General features: G+C 41.1%; 1 protein-coding gene across 3 annotated transcripts in view; it reads right to left on the reverse strand.

The window, feature by feature from the left end:
• OSBPL8 (oxysterol binding protein like 8) overlaps positions 1–21,960 on the reverse strand; it is a 106,247-nt gene that overhangs the window by 52,354 nt on the left and 31,933 nt on the right. For 2 of the 3 annotated variants that reach the window (XM_068401413.1, XM_068401412.1), the window contains exons 2-4: positions 11,635–11,736; positions 6,257–6,293; positions 1,122–1,259 (exon numbers count right to left, since the gene is read on the reverse strand). In XM_068401413.1, the coding sequence (XP_068257514.1) occupies positions 1,122–1,259; positions 6,257–6,293; positions 11,635–11,706 (247 nt within the window). In that variant the 5' untranslated portion in view covers positions 11,707–11,736. The remainder of the gene's footprint in view (positions 1–1,121; positions 1,260–6,256; positions 6,294–11,634; positions 11,737–21,960) is intronic. The other variant, XM_068401414.1, reaches the window with a different exon arrangement.

The raw sequence follows: 21,960 nt of genomic DNA on the forward strand, positions 1-21,960 counted from the left end.
TATTCAAATACACTTCTATAACTACAGCATTTGTCTAGTAAGGGATACAACACAGTACGTAGAAAGAATAACCAAAAACTTCTTTAAACATAATAAAAATTACAAACAAGTTATATATGTATATTCTACAGAAAATAATTCCAGGCGAAGCACAACGCAAGCCAGAGAACATCAAGTGCTCTTCCAGTGAAGTAACAGCAGCTTTTAGAAAATGTATCAGAGCTAGCTGCATGTAGCACTGAAAATACTACCATAATAATTCTTAAAATACACTGAAAGACTACCAATTGATCATGGTAACAACTATCTAGGTTTCAAAGGTTTTTTTCTTTTTATCTGAATGGCACTGAATGGGAAAACAGGAAAATGATTCAAAGTTACCTGACAAACTGCCTCTATTATTCTGACAGACTAATATTATTACTTTGACAAAGCAAGCTATGGGAGTTAGGGAGGCTCATACCAAAAAATAAATCTCAGGAACACTACTGCTGGCAAGAACTAAAGGAAGTATAGATGACTAGCATTGCTGCCAAGAGTAAAAGGAGAGAGAATATCAATTTTAAAAGCCTGACGTTTTCACTAAGGACTCCACACACCGTAACAAACACATCTAATGATATCCCAGGCTATAACACAACACAAGCAGTTTCAAATGCAAGTAAGCACAAGGAGAGCAACTATGGCTTGTTTTTTGTTTTTTAAACAGACTATGAACATGTCAGGTCTACTGATGAGTTTCACTTGCATCCAATCAGTTACACAAAGATCCCAGGCTTAGGCAGGGTATCATAACACTTCTGCATAAAGAGACAACTTAAATACCTGAGACATTAACGTGACCATCAGTTACAAGATTAGACACAATGATTTACCATCACGTGGACTGTTCTCCCACAAACCATGGCATGCTTTAATAAACTAGTGCACCACATACTACATTTTTTTCTCTTTCAGATTAGCACATAAGGATACAAAGAATTACATACAATATTTCAATATGCTTTCTTCCTTACCTCTTTATTGTGAAAGGCAGTGGTTTTGAACCAACATTTGGAACAGATAATTAATGTCAGCATTTAAGTTCTTTAAAACCTCTGTAAAAAAAAGCCTTGTCTTACCATGGCTGTGGGCAGTTCCTGGGCTAAGAGATGGCTGGAGTAACTCTTTGGTTGGAGTAAAATAGGCTTCTTTCCCCTGGCGCTGGCTCATTTTTCCTGGAGTTAAAAGCTGTGATTCATCGCTGTTCGTTACCACTGCTGAAATACAAAATGGATGCTCATTCAATGATGTTATTTCTTATGCATAGTTTTATATTAACAACTTCACTGCTATTTATGAAACTGGTATTCAAATGCTGTCTTGTGAAATTTTTCATTCTAGAAAATGAGGTTTGCTTTGGAGGGGACAGCAGAAAGGAGCTCACAAGATTGGTCTAAGGCATGAGGCAGAAGATGAAAACAAAAACTAGGAGGATGTAGGAAAGGCTGCTACTGAACAGATACAGCACTGAGCTGTTACTTAATTTCTGAAATCTTGCTTCCTTTGTCACTTTTGTGATAGTTCTTGGTTTAACTAGCCACAACACAGTCAACCCAGGAAATGGCTTGCCAGATCAAACTGTGCCACCATCCCAGAAAGCCAAGATGAACGTAGGTACGTACATCGCAAGAAACAAGTCTTATTAATAAAGATCATGTATAGACTCTGTCAAGGGAAAGGTTTAAAGCAGAAGAGTTACTCTCCTTGAACCTTATCAGTCTGAAAGACTTGTTTGATGTCTTGTAGCTATTTGTAAGATCACCTGGCCAGCCATCCTGTTTACGGTGTCTGTAAGTTTCCTTAAGCTGCACACAATAAAACTGTACCTTTTTTGATAGTGGAAGAATGGCTGACTCAGTAACACCTATCCTGTGGAAGCAGATATACTGACAAAAAGAGATCAGAGTGGGAAACAAAAGATGATTGCTAAAGAAGAGCCTGCCTAAAAAATTGGAACTTACGACGTAGCTCATTTTAAGAGTTCCCAAGCTTTCCTCAAACAGTTTTAAAAGTTCAGCAGAAGGCCTAGTCTAAACAAACAAGTTCCATTTTCTGGATGGAATCTGCAAAGTACAGAAGCCCTCCTCATGGCTTTATTTCTACTGTTATTACAGTAACGGAAACATTTTTTCAGCAAAGCCTAGCATAAACACAAGTCAGTATGAAGAATGCAAGGATGCCAGGATACCCTACCTGTACTATTTTGCTATATCTGATAAACCATCTAAAGCTCTGCTCCAGACAAACTACACCCTATGCAGACTGTTCCTCAGGAAAAATATGCGAGGAGATGGACAAGGGAGGCAAAGAGCTCATTTTGTCAGTTCAGAGTTCAAGTCTGCCAGTGTCAGAAGGCCATTACTTCAAAGTAGCGACTGGCTTTGCTCTTCTTGTAGTACCACCAAACTAGTTTTTTATTGTCTTGCAGCTACAAAGTAAGGGAAAAGGGGGGAGCAGGGCAGTTGCTGAAGTCTTGGGAAGGGACTGGACCACAAAGAGTCTGGTACCCAAAATGAAAAATAAAAGGGGGGTAGAAAACAGCTGTTTCACAGGCTTACACAAAATGGGTCTCTGCGAGGGCAGTGAGCTATACACACTTGTTTTAAAAAAGTTTCAGATGCACTGAAGTAGCACCAACTTTCAATCAACTAGCTGAAAGCTGCTCATGAAGAGGCACCGGCCATTTAGCTTCACATGGACGGGACTTCACAGCCCGTCTTGCTCCGTGGGTGCCCCCAGCCAGCCCCCCGCCACCACAGCGGGCCGTGCTCCAGCTCTGCGGGTGGGCTCCTCGCCTGCCGTGCTGCCGGCCATGTCAGAGACCCGCTCTGCAGCAGGAATTGCACTAACAACCCTTTCTCAAGTGACCAGTGCAGAAGGCTCATATCTGAAGGGGTAGCACGCAGCACCGCTAACTTTTTTTTAAGCTTTAAGTTCTGGAAATTCCAACTTTTTTTTTAAGCTGTCAAGATGGGATTGCTTCTCAGGCGGTACTGGCCAGTAATCTGGAGCGTAAGCAAGCTCTGCACACAAGTTTTACCAAAGCATGAACTGAACTCAGTGATGTTCACTCAGTAACACCCACAGGATTACAAGCTTCAAGTTCACTATTAAATTCATGCTCCTTTGTTAGTCTGCAGACTCAATTTGCGTCCTGCAAGACTGCTAGCACTGTCAGAAAGGCTCCTTTCCTACAAAACACAGCTTATGTATCACCTATCATAGAGTATCTTGTGGTAAGCACTTTGCACGCCTGAGGATTTAAGATTAACTACTTAAATCAAGTGGGCTTTTGAGAAATTCAATATATAAAGCTGAGGGATGATTAGCAGGAGAGTTTTTAAAGTCTTCTTTTTATGCAAAGCATTAAAAAAGTACTAAACAAATGGAAATAAATCAGTTAAGAACATAAATGTCTATCCATACTGTAGCAGCCACTAGGAAGCTGTTCCCCTCCTTCAAAATGCCTCATCCTGATGCTCAGACATTTGCTTTGGGGTGGGGGGCAAGACAAGGCAAGGCAGAACGTACCTGTTGCTTTGAGCAGGGGATAGTGAATAAGACTACTAAGAGGCTTTCATCTTTTTTCTATAAAAGACTAACTAATGACCTGATTTTTATAGGTGCCTGTGTAATCATAGCTGTAAAATCAGCAGAATCTTCAGGAAGGCAATGATCTCTGTAAAGATGTGCCTTAAGCATCTCACAGCAGGAGCTCTGGAAGCTTAAAAGACAGAGATGGAAATAAAGCAAGCTATGACATGGAAAAGGAAAAAGTACTCGGAAAGGAGAGAGGAGCGGGGAAAGTTATGCTAGTGACAAATCTGAGTTTTCAAGATGCCATTAAATCAAACACCTACCACTCAGAAGCAGATCTTTTTAAGAGAGTAAATTTAATAAGTACATATTAATAGATAACTCAGCTATTTGTAGAGGCTCATTGGCTGCTGTTTATAGCTTCTGATGGATTGATTTTATACACACTACAAAAATGTATGGTACACACTTAAGTCATCCATTTACTGATAAAGTTTGATGGTCCCATAGCTAATTTTGAACTCATTTGAAGCATGGAATGATTTTATCCTGGAATATCATTACATTCACAGAATAAAACCAACAGTGATACTGAAAGAGAGCAATGGTCATTTACTCTAGTGACCTTGCTCCCTTGTGAAATAAAAGTTAGCATGAATTAATAAATGATGTTCCTAGACATACATGTTTTCTTATTTGCCCAAAATACCAAACTGAAGCTTACAGTTTTGAACTCGTGTCCCCATGTACCTGCAGTGTACCTCAAAAAAACACACTCAGTTTCTGACCATTCTTCAAAGCACTCACATTTCTAGTGAGTTTTGGTGAGGACAACCAAAAATTTTTTTTTAAATGTTCCTGAGGAATGCCTCACCTACGGAAGTGATCAGAGGGCCGGATAGGATCACCTCTCCTATGAAGAAAGGTGAGAGAGTTAGAGTTGTTCATCCTGAAGAAGAGAAGGCTCCAGGAAGACCTTACTGTGGCCTTTCAATATATAAAGGGGGATTATAAGAAAGATGGAGAAATACTTTTTACCAAGGCCTGTAGTGACAGGCAATGGTTTTGAATTGAAAGGGGATAGATCTAGATTGGATGTACGAAAGAAATTTTTTATGATGAGGGTGGTGAGACACTGGAACAGGTGGCCCAAAGAAATTGTGGATGCCCCCTCCCTGGAAGCATTCAACGTCAGGCTGGATGGGGCTTTGAGCAACCTGGTCTAGTGGAAGATGTCCCTCCCCATGGCATGGGTGTAGGACCAGATGAACTTTAAAGGTCCCTTCCAACCCAAACTATTCTATGATTCTAATTCTTCTTAGGTTTCACATGCCATCTCTGCAACTTGAAAGCCGGATTTGGTAGGCATATGCTCAACGTGTCCAGCAAGATGTACAATAGCACTGACAACCATTCCTTCCACTCAAAGGCCTCAAAGTGGTGATTTGTTTTTAGACTTTCACTCAGGCTTCAGAGCATTCATCCAAGAGAAAGACGACCTCCATTCACCCCTTCCTTTACCTGAGTGAGTTTAAACCCATACCTTCTATCTCCTTGAAGATGAGTAGAGGCCAATTTTAGAGAAGAAACATTAATTAGTAAATATCAAAGCCTCCTCACGACTCTTTGGAGAGCATATTTCAATACCAACAGAACTATTAGAGCTGATAATACATACTTTGTTCAATTTCCTCACACTGGCTATCAAATTAGTAATATATAGTTTGTCACTAAGATTCATGCATCAGAAGAAACATAAATTGGGGTCTTTACAGCCAATTTACTTAATCAGATAAAACTATGGGAAAAAAAAATCTGAAATGGCAGATTCCAAGTTTTTCAGTTTCTACAATGAGCATGTGACAGTGCTTACGTTCTTGAAAATAGCACAAGGACATCAGATATAGGAAAAGGTTTACTATAATTCAATTCCACATTATTCTTTAATGTCTATAATAAGTGATATCAGCTAAGACTATTGCTTCTGCACAGATTTCTCACCGAAAAGACAGAATTTGTGCCTGCACCATTCCCTTCCCCACAAACACAAATTCTTAATCCCAGGCAAAATTATTCTGCCAATCATACTAACACCCACAAGCCAATGGCACTAATAAGTCTTTGGCTGCGTGCACGCACATACATACACACACTGAATTCTTCCCTATCACCACACCAGATCCAATTCTTATTTGAGTATTACAGTATACATACCTGTTCATTTCTGAAGATGTAAATTTATTGAAATTAAGTGAACCATATAGCACTAGAAACAGGTAAGTTCAAAAATAAAACTGTTTCTGAACCATTATTTCCATGTCTTTATTATCTATACTACAATAACATTTGAAGGTTTCATTTCAAACTGATAAATATATCTTTTTCTCTTCCATACAAGTAATTTAAAAGATCTGTTATTTTCTAGCCATGGCTCAGAGAGGTGAAGAATATACTTTTTCCACCAAAAAAAAAAAAAAGTTTAGTGTAGGGAACCATTTAGATGGTTAGTCTGCCAGGTAAAATACTTTTCCAACAGTAAATTTTCATTGTACTTCAGCTTCTCAATTACAATACAGATGAAAATCTAGTATGTAGCCCAGCAGCCTATATGCAAATATATATGCTAACTACTATGGACATATGTGCAAACGTACTGTAGGAGACGGGAGTCACTTACTTGATGGTCCATGAGAGTCTCTGTTATCACCATGATGCTGCATACACATACAATTGAAGAACGAAGAACAGCAAACAAAAAAATCCAGGCCAGGAAGAAGCAAGTGCACAAAAGCAGCAGCAGCGGGAAAGAAGAAGGACAATGAAAACAGTGTTAGTTCATAACTAAAATACAACACGTACCTCAATACCAAAGGCAAGACCTCAAAAGACTTAGCAGTTTGGAAAAGTGGAAGCAACAAAACTGACAAATATGCTTACAGAGAAGCCATTATTAGAAGCCACCATTGTACATGGTTAGTAAATAGCAACTGCTAATTCTGAGTGGAACCTCTCCATCGGCAATTTAGTGCTCATATGACTTGATACATAATATATTTTAAGAAATTTTTAGCTGGCATGTTTTCTGAAGACTAAAGCTCTGAAGAAACCTGAAATAAGACAAAACTCCTTTCCAAAACCACTCCACTTCCAGACAGGTGTTTTGGAAAGACAAAACCTTTTAAGCAATTAGTAATGTTCAAGCACCCACTAATGCCAGATCCAAGCCTAACTGCTTTTGCACACAAACACGAACTTAAAAGCCACAGATTCAGTTCATCTACAAACACAGGTAGCATTTTAAATTGCTTAGGATGCAAGACACGCAGTGCAGTTTTAAATTTAAGAGGACATTTTATATAAAAGTATTTCCACAGGATTGAGTTGTATAAAAAATTCTCTCTGTCCCACTGAATGCATCAAATACAGGCACTACAGGAGAGTACTTACATAGTAATAGTCTGTAGTCCTTTCTGACAGCTAAGACCCCACTGTGCTCAGCTGTGTACAGATGTAGGATAAGTTCCACCTATGTCTTAAAGGATTTACTACCTTTGAAACTCATGAATAACAGAAAAGGAGGAGAAAAAAAGCATGTTGATCAGCATGAACATTTCCTCCTTAAAAATAAAATAAATCAAAACATGCTGTATCTTCTATATCCCAAACAAAAAACTTCTGCTCCATAAAGGAGAGAAATCTTTGCCCTGCTTTAAAAAGGATACAATCTTGCCCCTCTGTTATCAGGACTAAACAGCAGGAAATGTAAAAAAAAAGTAAAAATCTTAGCAAGCATAAGTCTTGTCTTACAATCCTGATCTCAAAACACAGATTTTTATCCCTCACAGCTGCCTAGGGGTGTTAAATTGACACTGCAACGTGCAAATGTAAAGCACTGCAACGAGAATACTGCAACGGCAGCACACATCATTGGAAAGGTGAGGGAACCCTTCTTTCTTAATTTTGCACTTTCTAGAAAAGGACTTGATAAAACAAGAGAAGCTGAAATAAATTATAAGTGCACTTGGTAAACAACCTATCCCTGTCAGAGACTAAATTTAGGTCAAAGAGTGAAACACTACTAAGGGAACCCATGAACTTAGGAGTCAGGTTTAGGTACTAGTACATGAAACACATTGAAGAATACAATGGTTTTCAAGGCATGGCGTTTTTTTTTAATGTACAGGTAACACACTGCAGACTAGGAAACCATTTGTGTTCAGACTGGAACAGTATTACCCTATGCTGGTTTTAGATTTAAGAGAACAGTGACTGACAAGAGTGCAAGATAAAGGAGTCTGCAGTAACAGTACAGAGATCCAGCGACCGACTGAGGGACTGGGAACACCACTGTTCAGCACTGGTCTGCTTTATTGCACACTAAAAGTTGGAAAGCAAGAGAAGGGAACTGGAAAAATAGGTTGTTAACAGATACATGGGATCAGAGGCTTCCGAGACTCAGACATCATGTTCACTCGCAGTGCATACTTACATGTTGAAGAGAGAGAGTGAAAAAGCACCACAGCAGGTCCTGTCTCGCTGCCTGCCTCTCAAGCAGCCTTCACCAAGATAAAACATGACACCGCAGAGCAGGGCAACCCGCCACCTGAGACGATGCAGGGGCTTTTTATGTAAATATTTTAGCACTGCATGGTTAATCCTATGAACTGGTACAAACAGCTCCTACGCCAGAGGCTGAAACACAAGCCTGTCTAACTCTGTTCCTGATCTTCTGCAACAGACATTCTGTTTACACACCAAACTGCCTCCGTTGCTGGTCAGCCTCTTCATTAGGACTATTGGGGCCCGTGCATTTACCTAAAACCTGCAGAATGTACATTTCTAAATATTGATGCAACGTGTTAAAATACTGAAATGAGATTATTTTGGCCAAAAGGACCTCTTAATTTTCCAACAGCCTATTGCACCGCTATCATTTGCAATTCATGTCACTGAAGATCAGGGATTCAAACCCCTAAGGGAGCAAAACATGACAGTTTTACTACTTGGATATCTTCTCTGAAACAAATGCCCTCAGGACACTCCTGTCCATCACCTCCCACAATTTTTATTCCAAATATACAAAATTAAGAGAAACATACACTTATTTACAGAGCCACAGCCTACCCTTATTTTCACATTTATTTAATTGATGACTTTGATTACAGAAAAAGACCTTTGACAAGGAAGGTTCTCAACACTATGTGATTGATTTAGCTTCTGTCAAGGTACATTTAGTTAAAAATGTTGCTACCAAAACATACAAATCCTAGCCCTCCTCCCAGTAAAGTTTTAGATTAAGACTAAGCAATAAAACCAGCAATATAAACCATAACATGAGACAGCAGCCGTAATTCTGTTTTCATACGAAAGCAGCTCCATGCTTCAGAAAAGTACTATTTTTAGACACCCACTTCTCAGAAATAAAGCTTATAACAACTGCTAATAAACCTAAAATTATATCTGTCAACTTGTTCTAGAAAACAAAATCCTTTTCCTGTTGAATATTAGGGTAAAAGCAAAAACAGATGTCATGCTAGCATGTCTGAATCTCACACTACGAAAGGTAAGTTTTTTAAAAATACTTATTAGATTTACAATCTAAACCTACAGCTAAATTCTTAATAGAGTTTAAAGGCACATTTTTAAAGTCAAGTTAGAGTTTTCACCCTGCTGAAGACAGGCTTTTCCTGAAGGCAGTCTCTAGCATGTGTAAACCACTCGGATTAATCCTGTTACGTTTAAATTCAGGACCACTAACCCAACCTGCGAAGCTGATCAGTAAAAAGGACATCTATGCTATGCTTCAAGGAAAAAAGGTACTTTTATTTCTGCTGATGTATTTAAATAGCAAGGACTGACTGTACTAGTTATATCAAAGGCAATGTATTTATAAAATACATGTTTTGGTAAAAATTAGAGTTGACTAGAAAAGTTTTCTAAAAAAAATAATTTAGAAGAAGAATGGTTTACACCAAACATTCCCATGTAATGTTCTAAGTTCTGGGCCAGCGAGGCTTGTTTAAATTAATATTTTATAGAAAAATAGGCAAAAACTGTTCTTAAACAAGAACTCAAACCAAAGTGTTTAGTATTTTGCATTGCTTTAATGGTGCCAGACTACAAAAATAGTTTGCTCAGCTGTCACGACATTTGTGTTCATATACAGTATATATCAACCTAATTATTGGACAAGAAAAGCATTCCATGTAAGACTTTTCTCCCTAGACTGATCCTGGAAAGAAAAGCCCACAATATTAAGTTCTGTGATCTCCTCCTCTGTTTATCTTTTACCCACAAGCCAGAAAACACATTAGAAAGCTACACCTCCAAAAAAGGCTTTTTCAGGTACCTCCTAGAAACTCCCCAAAGGACTTAAACCATGTAGCAAAATGTTGATCAGTATTCTTCATGCATGTTTGCAACTCATGTATTTAATGAATTTTAATCAGACAATCAGACAAATGGAATTAAAAAAAAAAAAAAAAAAAAGAAAATCAGACTGCAGCCAGAAGTCTGGAATACTGAAAAATCTCAAACATGACCCACTAAAAAAATTAAAATTCTGGGAAGTGTCAGGATCTGCATACACTCAAGGTCTTCAAAATTACTGGGTCCAATCTCTCTCAAAATACATGCTTTTTATTAATATCTCAGTTTCAATTTTTTACTATGGTGTACACGAGACCAAGTATATTAGACTCACAGATAAACTTTCAAAAATGTTTTTAACAGCTGTAGCGCAATACACAAAACTTCACATTGTAACTCCGATTAAGATAGACAATTACCCCACTAAATGATATTTTGGTAAGAAATGCTTAGAGTAGCCAATCACAGTATACCATCAGTTAAAAAAAAAACTATTCCGAGATGACACTTCAGGTGATTAAGCACATAGGATGAAAGACAAATTTATCCTTTCAATTAGCATTCTTCTGAAGCAGACCTGGTAAAACATACAGAGCCTCACTTCAAGATACCTTCTTAAATTCATGCTATTGTGAAGGCATGTCACAAAAAGAAAACTAGCACATTTCAAGTTAAAGTTTTTTGAAACTGGAATTTTAGGAAACAAGGAGCACAGCAACTCAATTGACAGGATTTTTTTTTTTTTGTAAATATCCTATTGCACAGCTGACAGATGATACTCATACTATGTTGAGCTTGGGATATAAATGCATTGACCCTGCAACAAATCAATGAATTTGTTTATTAGAGAAAAAAGCCAAGGATTTTCTTAATGCACTGCAAAATAGCTTGTCTCCAAATTCATCACTTAAGATAAAAACAGTAACAAAACACTTAATCAAATGAATAGCTCTATGTAGTAGTTGAATCATCATAAACAAAGTTTGTCACTAATGAGGCGTTAAACTTCAGCTTAACCTCAGTCACAGAAAAGATACCCTATTTTGCGTTTGGGAGGCAGTGCTTTGTATCTGAAAGCAGCTTTGGAAACTAAAAAACATTTCCTGCTTCAGCTATTAGAGTGCTTCCACATAACACAGCTTGTGGAAAAATTAAATTCTTAAATAATTTCAACATTAGGATGAGGATTAAGTGTCACAGTACGCACTAGCCTTTCCTGTTTTTAAATTGTGCTTAGAAAGAGCTGGTATTTTCACTACTTCAGAAATTTTATAATCAACACAGATTATCAACTCCTACACCTGAAATGACTCTGACAGCATATAATTATCACACCTCCTGCCTTTTCTGCTCCTCATTCCACCAAGAAATACATTATTTTTTCTTTTGTCCACAGTCACTAACTAGTAAAGCGCCAATTAGTAAGACTGAGAGGGATTCCTTTTTCTTTCGGGACTCAGAGACACCAAGAACCAAATCCGAGAACCAGATCTTTCTTGACATCCAGCCCGCTTGCCATGAGAATCTAACAAATGATGGATGATACTACATGATATTTGAAATGCATTCACCAGAAAAGTTTCAATTCAAACCAATCTAGAACAGATTCAAAGTCATTTAATCCTTTCCCTTCAAAAGCATCTTCACGTTAATCTGATTACATGAAGTCACATTTAAGTTACTCACTGAATTTCTATCAGGCTCCCCGTCAACCGGAATGGTCTCCATGCTGAAAGGGTGTGCTATCTGTCTCTCCATCACAGTTCTTCCATCCTGCTACTCGAGATCCTGGAGGGGGAAAGAAAAATATAGAAATTCACTACCAATGGCTGAAATCCATTAAACAGCTACACTCTCTCCTCTTACTTTTTTAAGATGGTAAATAGTATCTTATTGTAAACTGCATATATTACAGTTCCTTGCAAAACATGCACATTACCCATAAAAATCAACCTTTAAGAAGGAAGGGAGAGGATAGTTTCAAATAAAACAGCCAAAACAAAAGCTACTCACAGAGGCAAGTGTTTACTTTTAACCACTCTTGAATCAAATATGGAAGAGCTATGCTAGAAGAACACAAGAAAAGAAAGAAAGAAAGAAAGAAAGAAAGAAAGAAAGAAAGAAAGAAAGAAAGAAAGAAACCCACAGGTTTTGCTCTGTATTTCCCCTTGTTCCAGAGACCCCAGCAGCACACCACTCCCGCCCTGCAGGCACGTGCACACAAGCTATTTGGGTACATAAAACCTATTCTGGAGCAGTCCGAGTTTTGGGCTTCCCAGCACAACCCCAGAAACAGCCACGTTTTGGTTTGTGAAACAGAGACAGAGAAATTAAATCATTTGTGCAAAGTAGCACCCTGCGTGGCAGAACAGGTGCTCAGCTGGTGGTCACCACACACAGCCAGAACTGCCTTGTTCTCGAGACATTGCCTATTTACTTTTTTTGCAATAGAATAAAAGCTACAATAAACCTTAGTATTCATACCACATTTGAAGTCACCAATAAGACAAGAAAACGGTCTGGAATCAAGCAAAACTCAGTGGAAAAAACATGCCCTCAACCATTCATTCACTTAGTGGGTTTCAGGAGGAAAGCAGATGTAAATGTGATGCCTACAGAGATGCCCATCTACAGCCCATTGCTCTGCTTCTCTGTCCAAGGCCCCCATCAGCAAAAGATACAAGCAGCTGAGAAGGCTGTAAACTGGCTTATTCAAAACAGCAGAAGCCAGTGTCCCGCAGGTAGAACACCACGCGGTCTCACCCTCCACGAAGCCATGCTCACACTGCCCTTCCCTCCAGCCAGAGCAAGTGTTTGATCAGGAATTAGCCCAAGGATTTTTTATTTCCTTCTTTTTGTCTTGGGTGGGTGAAGGGGCAGGAAGCAGCTAAATTACAAACCAGATTGCTAAACCAACTCTTGTGCAAGAGCAGGGGTAACATGGAGATGGTGACGGTTTTTTAAGCGACGGTGTTAGCACATTGTGTTTAGGGTATACATCAGGCTATGGCTTCAGGTCAAGCTTTAGCAGAAGCAGATCAACTGAGAACAGAGGGGTGAGGGGGTGAGGTGGGAGGAGGCATCGCAGCCCCTTCAGGGAGCTTGAGGAGCACCCTGGGTGCAGGAGGACAGGGGAAGGGCAAGGAGAGGACCAGGAGAATATACAAGATGTTGCAGTTCAAGCCTGCCTCAGGAAATACACACTCATGAAAATAAATCTCGCTATAAAGAACAACCATTTGTTCAACTGCTTTCAATGTTTTTATTATCATATTTTTTGTTGTTACATTACGTAAAGCACACTAGAATTAAAAATCCCTTAGGAAGAACATACAGTATTAACACACTATAGCAAGTTACCGTAACATACGCCACTAAAACACAAAAGGAAGCATTAATAAAAAGTTTAACAAAGAGACTGCATGCTAAAGAAACTGCAAAGTTTATAGTTCCCTATAACTCAGTTCAAAGAACTGACGCGGACCTTACTCAAGTACCTGAGTAATTACTGAGGTGGCATGTAACTAGGAAGCGTATGGCTAGATGTTTTCATGTAAATTAGGAACAGCAGACATCTGAAGGGAGATGACTACAAGTGATTAATTTGCATTAATAAAATGAAAGATGGCATTACCACAGAAAGAGGAATTCACCCCAGAAGCTCTGTTCCCGGGCGGCAGGCACAGCAACACGCACCTTCCACACACCAGCACGGGGATGCAGAATTGGGCAATGTCTCTTGGAGACTGCATCTTGCCATCTCTCTCCCCACACCCATTTAAGGTTGCATTATTAGCAGGCAATTCAGCAACACCAGGCTGCACACATATTCAGTTTATGGAAACACTAAACTCTCAAACAGGATGAAAAATGAGTGGCACCGTGAACAGTTGCATACACTGGTATTTAAAGCAGTCAGTCAGCTTTTTTAGTTACACAAACTTGCAACCATACTTAGTTATCCAAATAAACAGATTTTTCCTGACACAGGAACATTCACCCCAAAACAGTTTTAAACCCACCTCTATTTTTAAACAGACATTTTTTAAACTCTTGATTTTTATTGTCAACGCTCCTGGTGTATTCTGCTCCTCCGTTTGTCCACGTGACCACAGCCACTACGTCTTTCCTCATCTGTCTCAAGATTAGCATTATTTGAGAGGTACCTTAACGTCTAATACTTTGCATTCATGGTCGCCCATGGTCCCTAGGAAACTCATAATCTAGCAGGGTCCCAAAGACTGCAGAGAAACTATCTGGGAGAGGAAGGGTGAAAATTCTGCCTGCTCATGTTTGAACAGACATGCAGAGCAAAGCAGGTGCAGAAATGGTTAAGCACTACCTTCCCCCACGTTGTTCAGCTTGAGTAGACAGCCAGCTTTTGGCTTATCTTTCTTGGCAAAATGAAGGCTGAAAGCGAACAATATTGCTTCTGAAATATGCCAAAATGAATATCAAGGAGGGAAAAGGGATCTCTCAGCAAAAGGATATTGCCAAAAAGCCAAATAAGTATGAGCTTGGAGAACAGATTTATCTTGAAAATTACAGAATGCTTCCAACCATCCAAGCCCCAAGGCTTTGGAACAGCTTTCCGATCAATGTAGGGAAGGGGAATTTATTTATTTATTTGTAAATGCAGCCAGGTTATTATGAGGTGTGCTTCCACAAGTTAAGTGAGCTCTTTTCTACTTCAGCTAGATTAGATTTGAAGACACAATCCCAAATTTAAATCACCATCTTTTTAGCTTTGGGGGCACATTTATGACATGCCTTTACTGCTCTCTCCACCTGCACAAGCTCTTGCAATTTGGTTGGCTGCCTGGTTGGTTGGTTTGGGGCTTTAATTAACAGATGTTCCTACTTCACAATCACAACTCTTAAGAACTTCAATGTTCACAAGGACACATGAAAACTGAAATTATCTGAAAATAATTATATGATGGCACCCCAGCTCATCACCTATGTTTCTTTTATAGACAACGGATACAAACAGGCACTTAGAAAGGTATTGCTCATTTTAAAGCAGCTGTACCAATCGGACAAATCTTGCTATAAAATAAGCTATTTCTCTCCAACTGTGAATAGGATCTAAGGTGATCAGCTCAAAAGCATATATTTAAAGCAGAAGGGAAATGCATCCCACTTATCACATGATCCACAACCTGTCATGTTAACATCTGTATTTCATCTTCATTTATTTTAATAGTTGCTTCAGCCATTGGTAGTTTTTCATAAGTCTGGTTTTCAGTCAGCTGCACCTTAAGAATAGGAAAATTCTGCTTGGGTCTCTGATAGAAGCAGAGGACAGCATGCATCAATGAAAGCTACTACTCTGTGTGAACAGGATTTTATCTATCTATATATATGCATACTCAAATGTCTTATGTGACTTCCTACCTCCTCCTAAGTCCCACCCTTTAAAAAAAATAAAATCTCAAAAGCTCTAAGAGTATGCCTCAGGTCCTGCACTTGGGTCACAACACCACCACGCAATGCTGCAGGCTTGGGGAAGAGTGGCTGGAAAGCTGCCTGGTGGAAAAGGACCTGGGGGTGTTGGTAGACAGCCAGCTGAATATAAGCCAGCAGTGTGCCCAGGTGGCCTAGAAGGCCAACAGCATCCTGGCTTGTATCAGAAAGACTAAGGAAGTGATCGTCCCTCTGTACTCAGCACTGCTGAGGCCACACCTCAAATACTGTGTTCAGTTTTGGGCCCCTCACTACAAGAACAACATTGAGGTGCTGGAGAGAGTCCAAAGAAGGACTGGTGAAGCTGGTGAAGGGTCTAGAGCACAAGTCTTATGAGGAGCAGCTGAGGGAACTGGGGTAGTTTAGCCTGGAGAAAAGGAAGCTCAGGGGAGACCTTATTGCTGTCTACAGCTACCTAAAAGGAGGTTGTAGCAGGGTGGGTGTTGGTCTCTTCTCCCAAGTAACAAGGGATAGGACAAGAGGAAACAGCCTCAAGTTGTGCCAGGGGAGGTTTAGATTGGATATCAGGAAAAATTTCTTCACAGAAAGGGTTGTCAAGCATTGAAACAGGCTGCCCAGGGAAGCGGTGGAGTCACCATCCCTGGAGGTATTTAAAAGTGTAGATGCAACACTTAGGGACATGGTTTAGTGGTGGGCTTGGCAGTAGGTTTACGGTCAGACTCATTGATCTTAAAGGTCTTTTCCAACCTAAACGATTCTATGATTCGATAATGTTACATGATATTCTCTGAGGTATTATTGCACAGGTCACAGAGCAAAAGCAGCAGAAGGCAGATGCCTTGGCCATGTCAGAAGCCTCTGTGGCAGTAAGCCTTTATTCACACTTTCACAAACAGGGGATTTGGCAGTGCTCTGTATTGACTTTTAAATTCCATATGTTAACCAGATTATATGAGGGTTTATTGTAGGGATATGTTCATTTAACTGAATAAAGGGGTTATTAGGAAAGACAAGACATTTTTTCCTCCAGCGTAAGTAAGGCTCCTCACCAAATACGTAACTTGTCCCAGGCATATTAGAGAGTTTAAGCTTGACTCCACGGCAGTAATACCCTATTGGAGGTATGTTTCTAACATCAAAACCATAATTCAGTTCACAAAAGGACTCCTCTTTTTCCTCTTCTCCCACATAAGATTAGCTTCCCTTCAAACGCTTCACTAAATTCAGAGAATTTCATCGGAAGTCTTTGCCTGATCTCATGGCTGAGATGCTTGCTACTCTACCTGCTGTATCCTCACTGCCCCCTCCACGAGTTCCTGAGTTTCAGCCAAGGTGCAGCCACAAAGTGAAAGCAGTAGAGATGACTCCTGAATCTAATATGTTTTCTGTTTAATCAATGGACCAAGTTACTTAAACACCTGCATACTGTATTATATAGGCAGGTTTTACTTTTCTCCCTAAGTACTATCACCTATGGTCATTAGATATGGCATTTGCACTGTGATACTGTTTTGTGATCTGATACAGTATCAGAGTACCCTCTTACACTCCAGCATCATACCTCATAGGCAACTAACAGGATGCACCGAGTGCACTCGGTGGCTACTGCACGCTGGCCTGGCCTTTCCAAAGGGGAAGCGTTCTCCAGGGCTCTGACCTCCAAAACTGAGCTGCTAAGCTCTGCTAGATACCTGCCTTCTTTCCTTAAGGCTCTAAAATAAGTTAATGCACTTAAGTTGCCCAAAATGGGTATCAGATAAGAGCATATTGTAAGTTTCTTTGAGATGACACAGGCGTAATATACTTGACTTCAAAGATCAATGTGGCAACAAGCATGGATGAGACACACTGGGAGAAAGGAAACCTAGTTGTTTACATTGGCATCAAGAAGGGTAAAATTTCACCTAGGTCCTTGCTGGAAAGCAGAGTCACAACAGTACCAGAGAAATACTGTTCCACAGGGAATCACAGAATGGCTGAGGTAGGAAGGGACCTCTGGAGGTCACCTGGTCCAACCCCTCTTTTGCAGGAGAGGGTCTATGCAGCTTTTGAATATCTCCAAGGATGAAGACCCCTCAACCTCCCTGGGCAACCTGTGCCAGTGTTCGGTCACCCTCACAGTAAAAAAGTGTTTCGTGATGTTCAGAGGGAACCTCCTGTTTTTCACTTTGTGCCCATTGCCTCTTGTCCTGTCACTGGACACCACTGGAAAGAGCCTGTCTCTGTCACCTTTACACCTTCCCTTCAGGTATTTATACTCTTTGATGAGATCCCCCCCAAGACTTCTCTTCTCCAGGCTGAACAGCCCCAACTCTCTCAGCCTTTCCTTGTATAAGAGATTATCCTGCCCCTTGATCATCTTTGCGGCCCTTCACTGGATTCTCTCCATTATGTCTATGTCTCTCTGTACTGTGGAGCCCAGAACTGGACCCAGCACTCAAGGTGTGGACTCACCAGTGCTGGTGAGCAGAGGGAAGGATCACCACCCTCAGCCTTCTGGCAATGTTTTGTCTAATACATCCAAGGATAACATTCACCACCTTTGTGGCAAGGGCACATTGCTGGCTCATGTTCAACTTGCTGCCTGTCAGGATCACCAGGTGACCCCTAGATAAGCAGTTCTCAGGTGTGGTTATCAGTGCATTCAGTTCAGTAAGGTCCATAAGGAAGTTTAGGGTAATACTCTTGAGAAAGGTATCTAAGTGCTAAAAAAAAAAAATAAGGGACAACAAGTTCCATAAAAATTAAGAGCTAATGGGGACAGGATCAGTTTTAAGATATTAAAGGAAATATACATCCTAAATTTAACTAGGGTGATCAAACCAAGGCTGTCGCACAATCTGGTACTCAGCAGTCATATGACAGGGTGAAGGCACTTTCACTTTGCTTCATGCAGTAAGGAAATAGCAATAGCACAGAAGGTAACAAAGGTACGTGTCTTACTTTCAAGGGTCTGTGAAGCCAGTGCACCCACGGAGTACAGCTCCCTGGTTGTAGTACAAGGCCACAGATTGTCTCTCTCAGTTCACGAGTCCACACACCAACTACACTTCATTAACAAGCTACAGATCGGACCAGCTTCTTGCATGTGACACAATATCACTGCATGCCAAAGACCCCGTGTTTGTTGAGACCAGTTCCAAGAAGGCAGAAACTGAAGCTGAGTTACTGGTAAAAATGGATTGGGATCAACAGGGTCAAAAGACTCAGCAAAAGATATGGTAAACAAAGAAATCACAAATTTTTCTCAACTTTCAAACTAAGCATCTTAACACACACTAACAAGAACTTGGCAGAACTAGGAAGAGGTTTTATTCTGCAATTCTAGAGGAGAAATCTGAGAGCCGAGTAAATCTCTACGTTCAATTCCTTCTGCTGTGAAGTCAGGCCAAATAGGAGAGCTTGACAAAACAAGTAATAATACAGGGGAATTCGCAGATGTCTAACTGCGTGGTTACATTAACTCTGAACTGCAATGTTTGAATGCTCAGGAGTCTGCTACAGCTATAACCACACCAGACTCAACAACTGCCTCATATATGTTCCCCCAAGTATACTGTGATCACATAATGCTATCAGCCACCAAATACACCCTTATGAAATGCCTCCTTCCACCCCAAGTTTCATCACCTGCCTTCTCATTTCCTGAATAAACAGTTCATGTGCAGCTGTTTCCGCTGTTTCTGTAGTGGTGTTTTCAGAAAGGGGAAAAACAAAAAAAAACAGGAAAGTTGAAGTGCTTAACAAGACTTGAAAACATCTCTCATCTAGAAAAAACTTGGAAAGCAGAAGCATAGTTCAGATACCTCAGTTATTTTTTGAGAGTGATAGATGGTAGTGAATGCCAAGAAAAGAACAGAAAACTTTCAAACAGCCACTGCAACTTTAATAAATTACTACCTTAAACAGATGTCCCATAGGTAAACTTGTCCTGATAAAGATGAAGGAGTACAGAAGACGTGGTAAGAGTCACCTCCAGGTACTAAAACCCTGCATCCTCTCATAGCTCAAGTCCCAAGTGTTTTGGAGCCGTTTCATCATTAAAATGCACTTCAAAGCTCCTCAACCTGTCCCAGTCTTCATGATGCATATTTTGCAAGACTGCTCCCCCAATCCAAAGGAGCTGTAGGTCTCAATACTAAAAATGGTGTCTACACATAAGGGTGTCTGGTCACCTAGACCATTATCTACTTTGCCTCTACAGGACAGTTTTATCTAGGGCTCAGTCTAACTTTTGAGGATAAAAACAAGAGAGGAATTAAATCATTAAATTCTTTGCATTTATTAAGCTTGAACCAGAGAGTACCTATGAAGCTTCATAAAATATTCAAAAGATTTGTCTTCCTTTGTCATGATGATGTGGGAAAAGAAGATTCAATCAAACCTTACATAGCCAAATCTAGCATTTTATTTTGACATTTCAAGATGCTGCAGTACCAACCAGCAAAATAAAAAAGCGGATGCCAAACCAACATTACAGAAGATAGAGCAGATATATTTCACAAAATCACAGAATCACAGAATGTTAGGGATTGGAAGGGACCTCGAAACATCATCTAGTCCAATCCCCCTGCCGGAGCAGGATTGCCTAGACCATATCACACAGGAACGCGTCCGGCGGGTTTTGAATGTCTCCAGAGAAGGAGACTCCACAACCTCTCTGGGCAGCCTGTTCCAGTGTTCGGTCACCCTCACCATAAAGAAGTTTTTCCTCATATTTATGCGGAACCTCCTGTGTTCCAGCTTGCACCCATTGCCCCTTGTCCTGTCAAGGGATGTCACTGAGAAGAGCCTGGCTCCATCCTCATGACACTTGCCCTTTACATAATTATAAACATTAATGAGGTCACCCCTCAGTCTCCTCTTCTCTAAGCTAAAGAGACCCAGCTCCCTCAGCCTCTCCTCATAAGGGAGATGTTCCACTCCCTTAATCATCTTCGTGGCTCTGCGCTGGACTCTCTCTAGCAGTTCCCTGTCCTTCTTGAACTGAGGGGCCCAGAACTGGACACAATACTCCAGATGCGGCCTCACCAGGGCAGAGTAGAGGGGGAGGAGAACCTCTCTTGACCTGCTGACCACACCCCTTCTAATCCACCCCAGGATGCCATTGGCCTTCTTGGCCACAAGGGCACACTGCTGGCTCATGGTCATCCTGCTGTCCACTAGGACCCCCAGGTCCCTTTCCCCTACGCTGCTCTCCAACAGGTCTGTCCCAAACTTGTACTGGTCCATGGGGTTGTTCTTGCCCAGATGCAGGACTCTACACTTGCCCTTGTTATAGTTCATTAAATTTCTCCCCGTCCAACTCTCCAGCCTGTCCAGGTCCCTCTGAATGGCTGCGCAGCCTTCCGGTGCGTCAGCCATTCCTCCCAGTTTTGTGTCATCAGCGAACTTGCTGACAGTGCACTCTAATCCCTCATCCAAGTCATTAATGAATATATTGAATAGAACTGGTCCCAGTACCGACCCTTGAGGGACTCCGCTAGACACAGACCTCCAACTGGACTCTGTCCCATTGACCACCACTCTCTGGCTTCTTTCCTTCAGCCAGTTCACAATCCACCTCACTACCCAATCATCCAGACCACACTTCCTCAGTTTAGCTGTGAGGATGCTGTGGGAGACCGTGTCAAACGCTTTACTGAAATCGAGATAGACCACATCCACAGCTTTACCATCATCTATCCACTGGGTTACGTCCTCATAAAAGGCTATCAAGTTGGTTAAGCATGACTTTCCCTTGGTGAAGCCATGCTGAGTGCCCCTAATGATCCCCCTATCCTTGATGTGCCTAGAGACAGCACCAAGGACAAGTTGTTCCATCACCTTTCCGGGGATGGAGGTGAGGCTGACCGGTCTATAGTTACCCGGGTCCTCCTTCTTGCCCTTTTTGAAGACTGGAGTGACATTTGCTTTCCTCCAGTCCTCAGGCACCTCTCCTGTTGCCCACAACTTAGCAAAGATGATGGAGAGTGGCCTAGCAATGACTTCCGCCAGCTCCCTCAGCACCCGCGGGTGCATCCCATCAGGGCCCATGGATTTATGGACATCCAGGTTGCTTAATTGGTCCCTGACCCAGCCCTCATCTACCAAGACAGATTCCTCCTCTATCCTGACTTCTTCTGGGGCCTCAGGGGTCCGGGGCTCCTCAGGACAGCCTCCAGCAGTATAGACAGAGGCAAAGAAGGCATTCAGTAACTCCGCCTTCTTTTTATCCTCTCTCTCCAGGGCCCCCACCTCATTCATCAGTGGGCCTACACTGCCTCTAGTGTTGGCTTTACCTGCAATGTATTTGAAGAAGCCCTTTCTGTTGTCCTTGACCTCTCTTGCAAGGTTTAATTCCAAGGAGGCCTTAGCTTTCCTAGTTGCCTCCCTACATCCTCTGACAACAGACTTATATTCCTCCCAAGTGGCCAGCCCCTCCTTCCATGATCTGTACACCCTCTTCTTCCACTTGAGTTTGCCCAGCAGTTCCCTGTTTAACCATGCAGGTCTCCTGGTGTGGAAGACCCTCAGTCTGCAAACAGCTGTGCTTTACTTGGGGAGCATAAGATTTGCTTGGGAACACTGCACTGAGAATAGTTT

Source organism: Nyctibius grandis, chromosome 5, assembly GCF_013368605.1.
Source record: "Nyctibius grandis isolate bNycGra1 chromosome 5, bNycGra1.pri, whole genome shotgun sequence".
In the NCBI taxonomy this organism is placed as follows: Eukaryota; Metazoa; Chordata; class Aves; order Nyctibiiformes; family Nyctibiidae; genus Nyctibius; species Nyctibius grandis.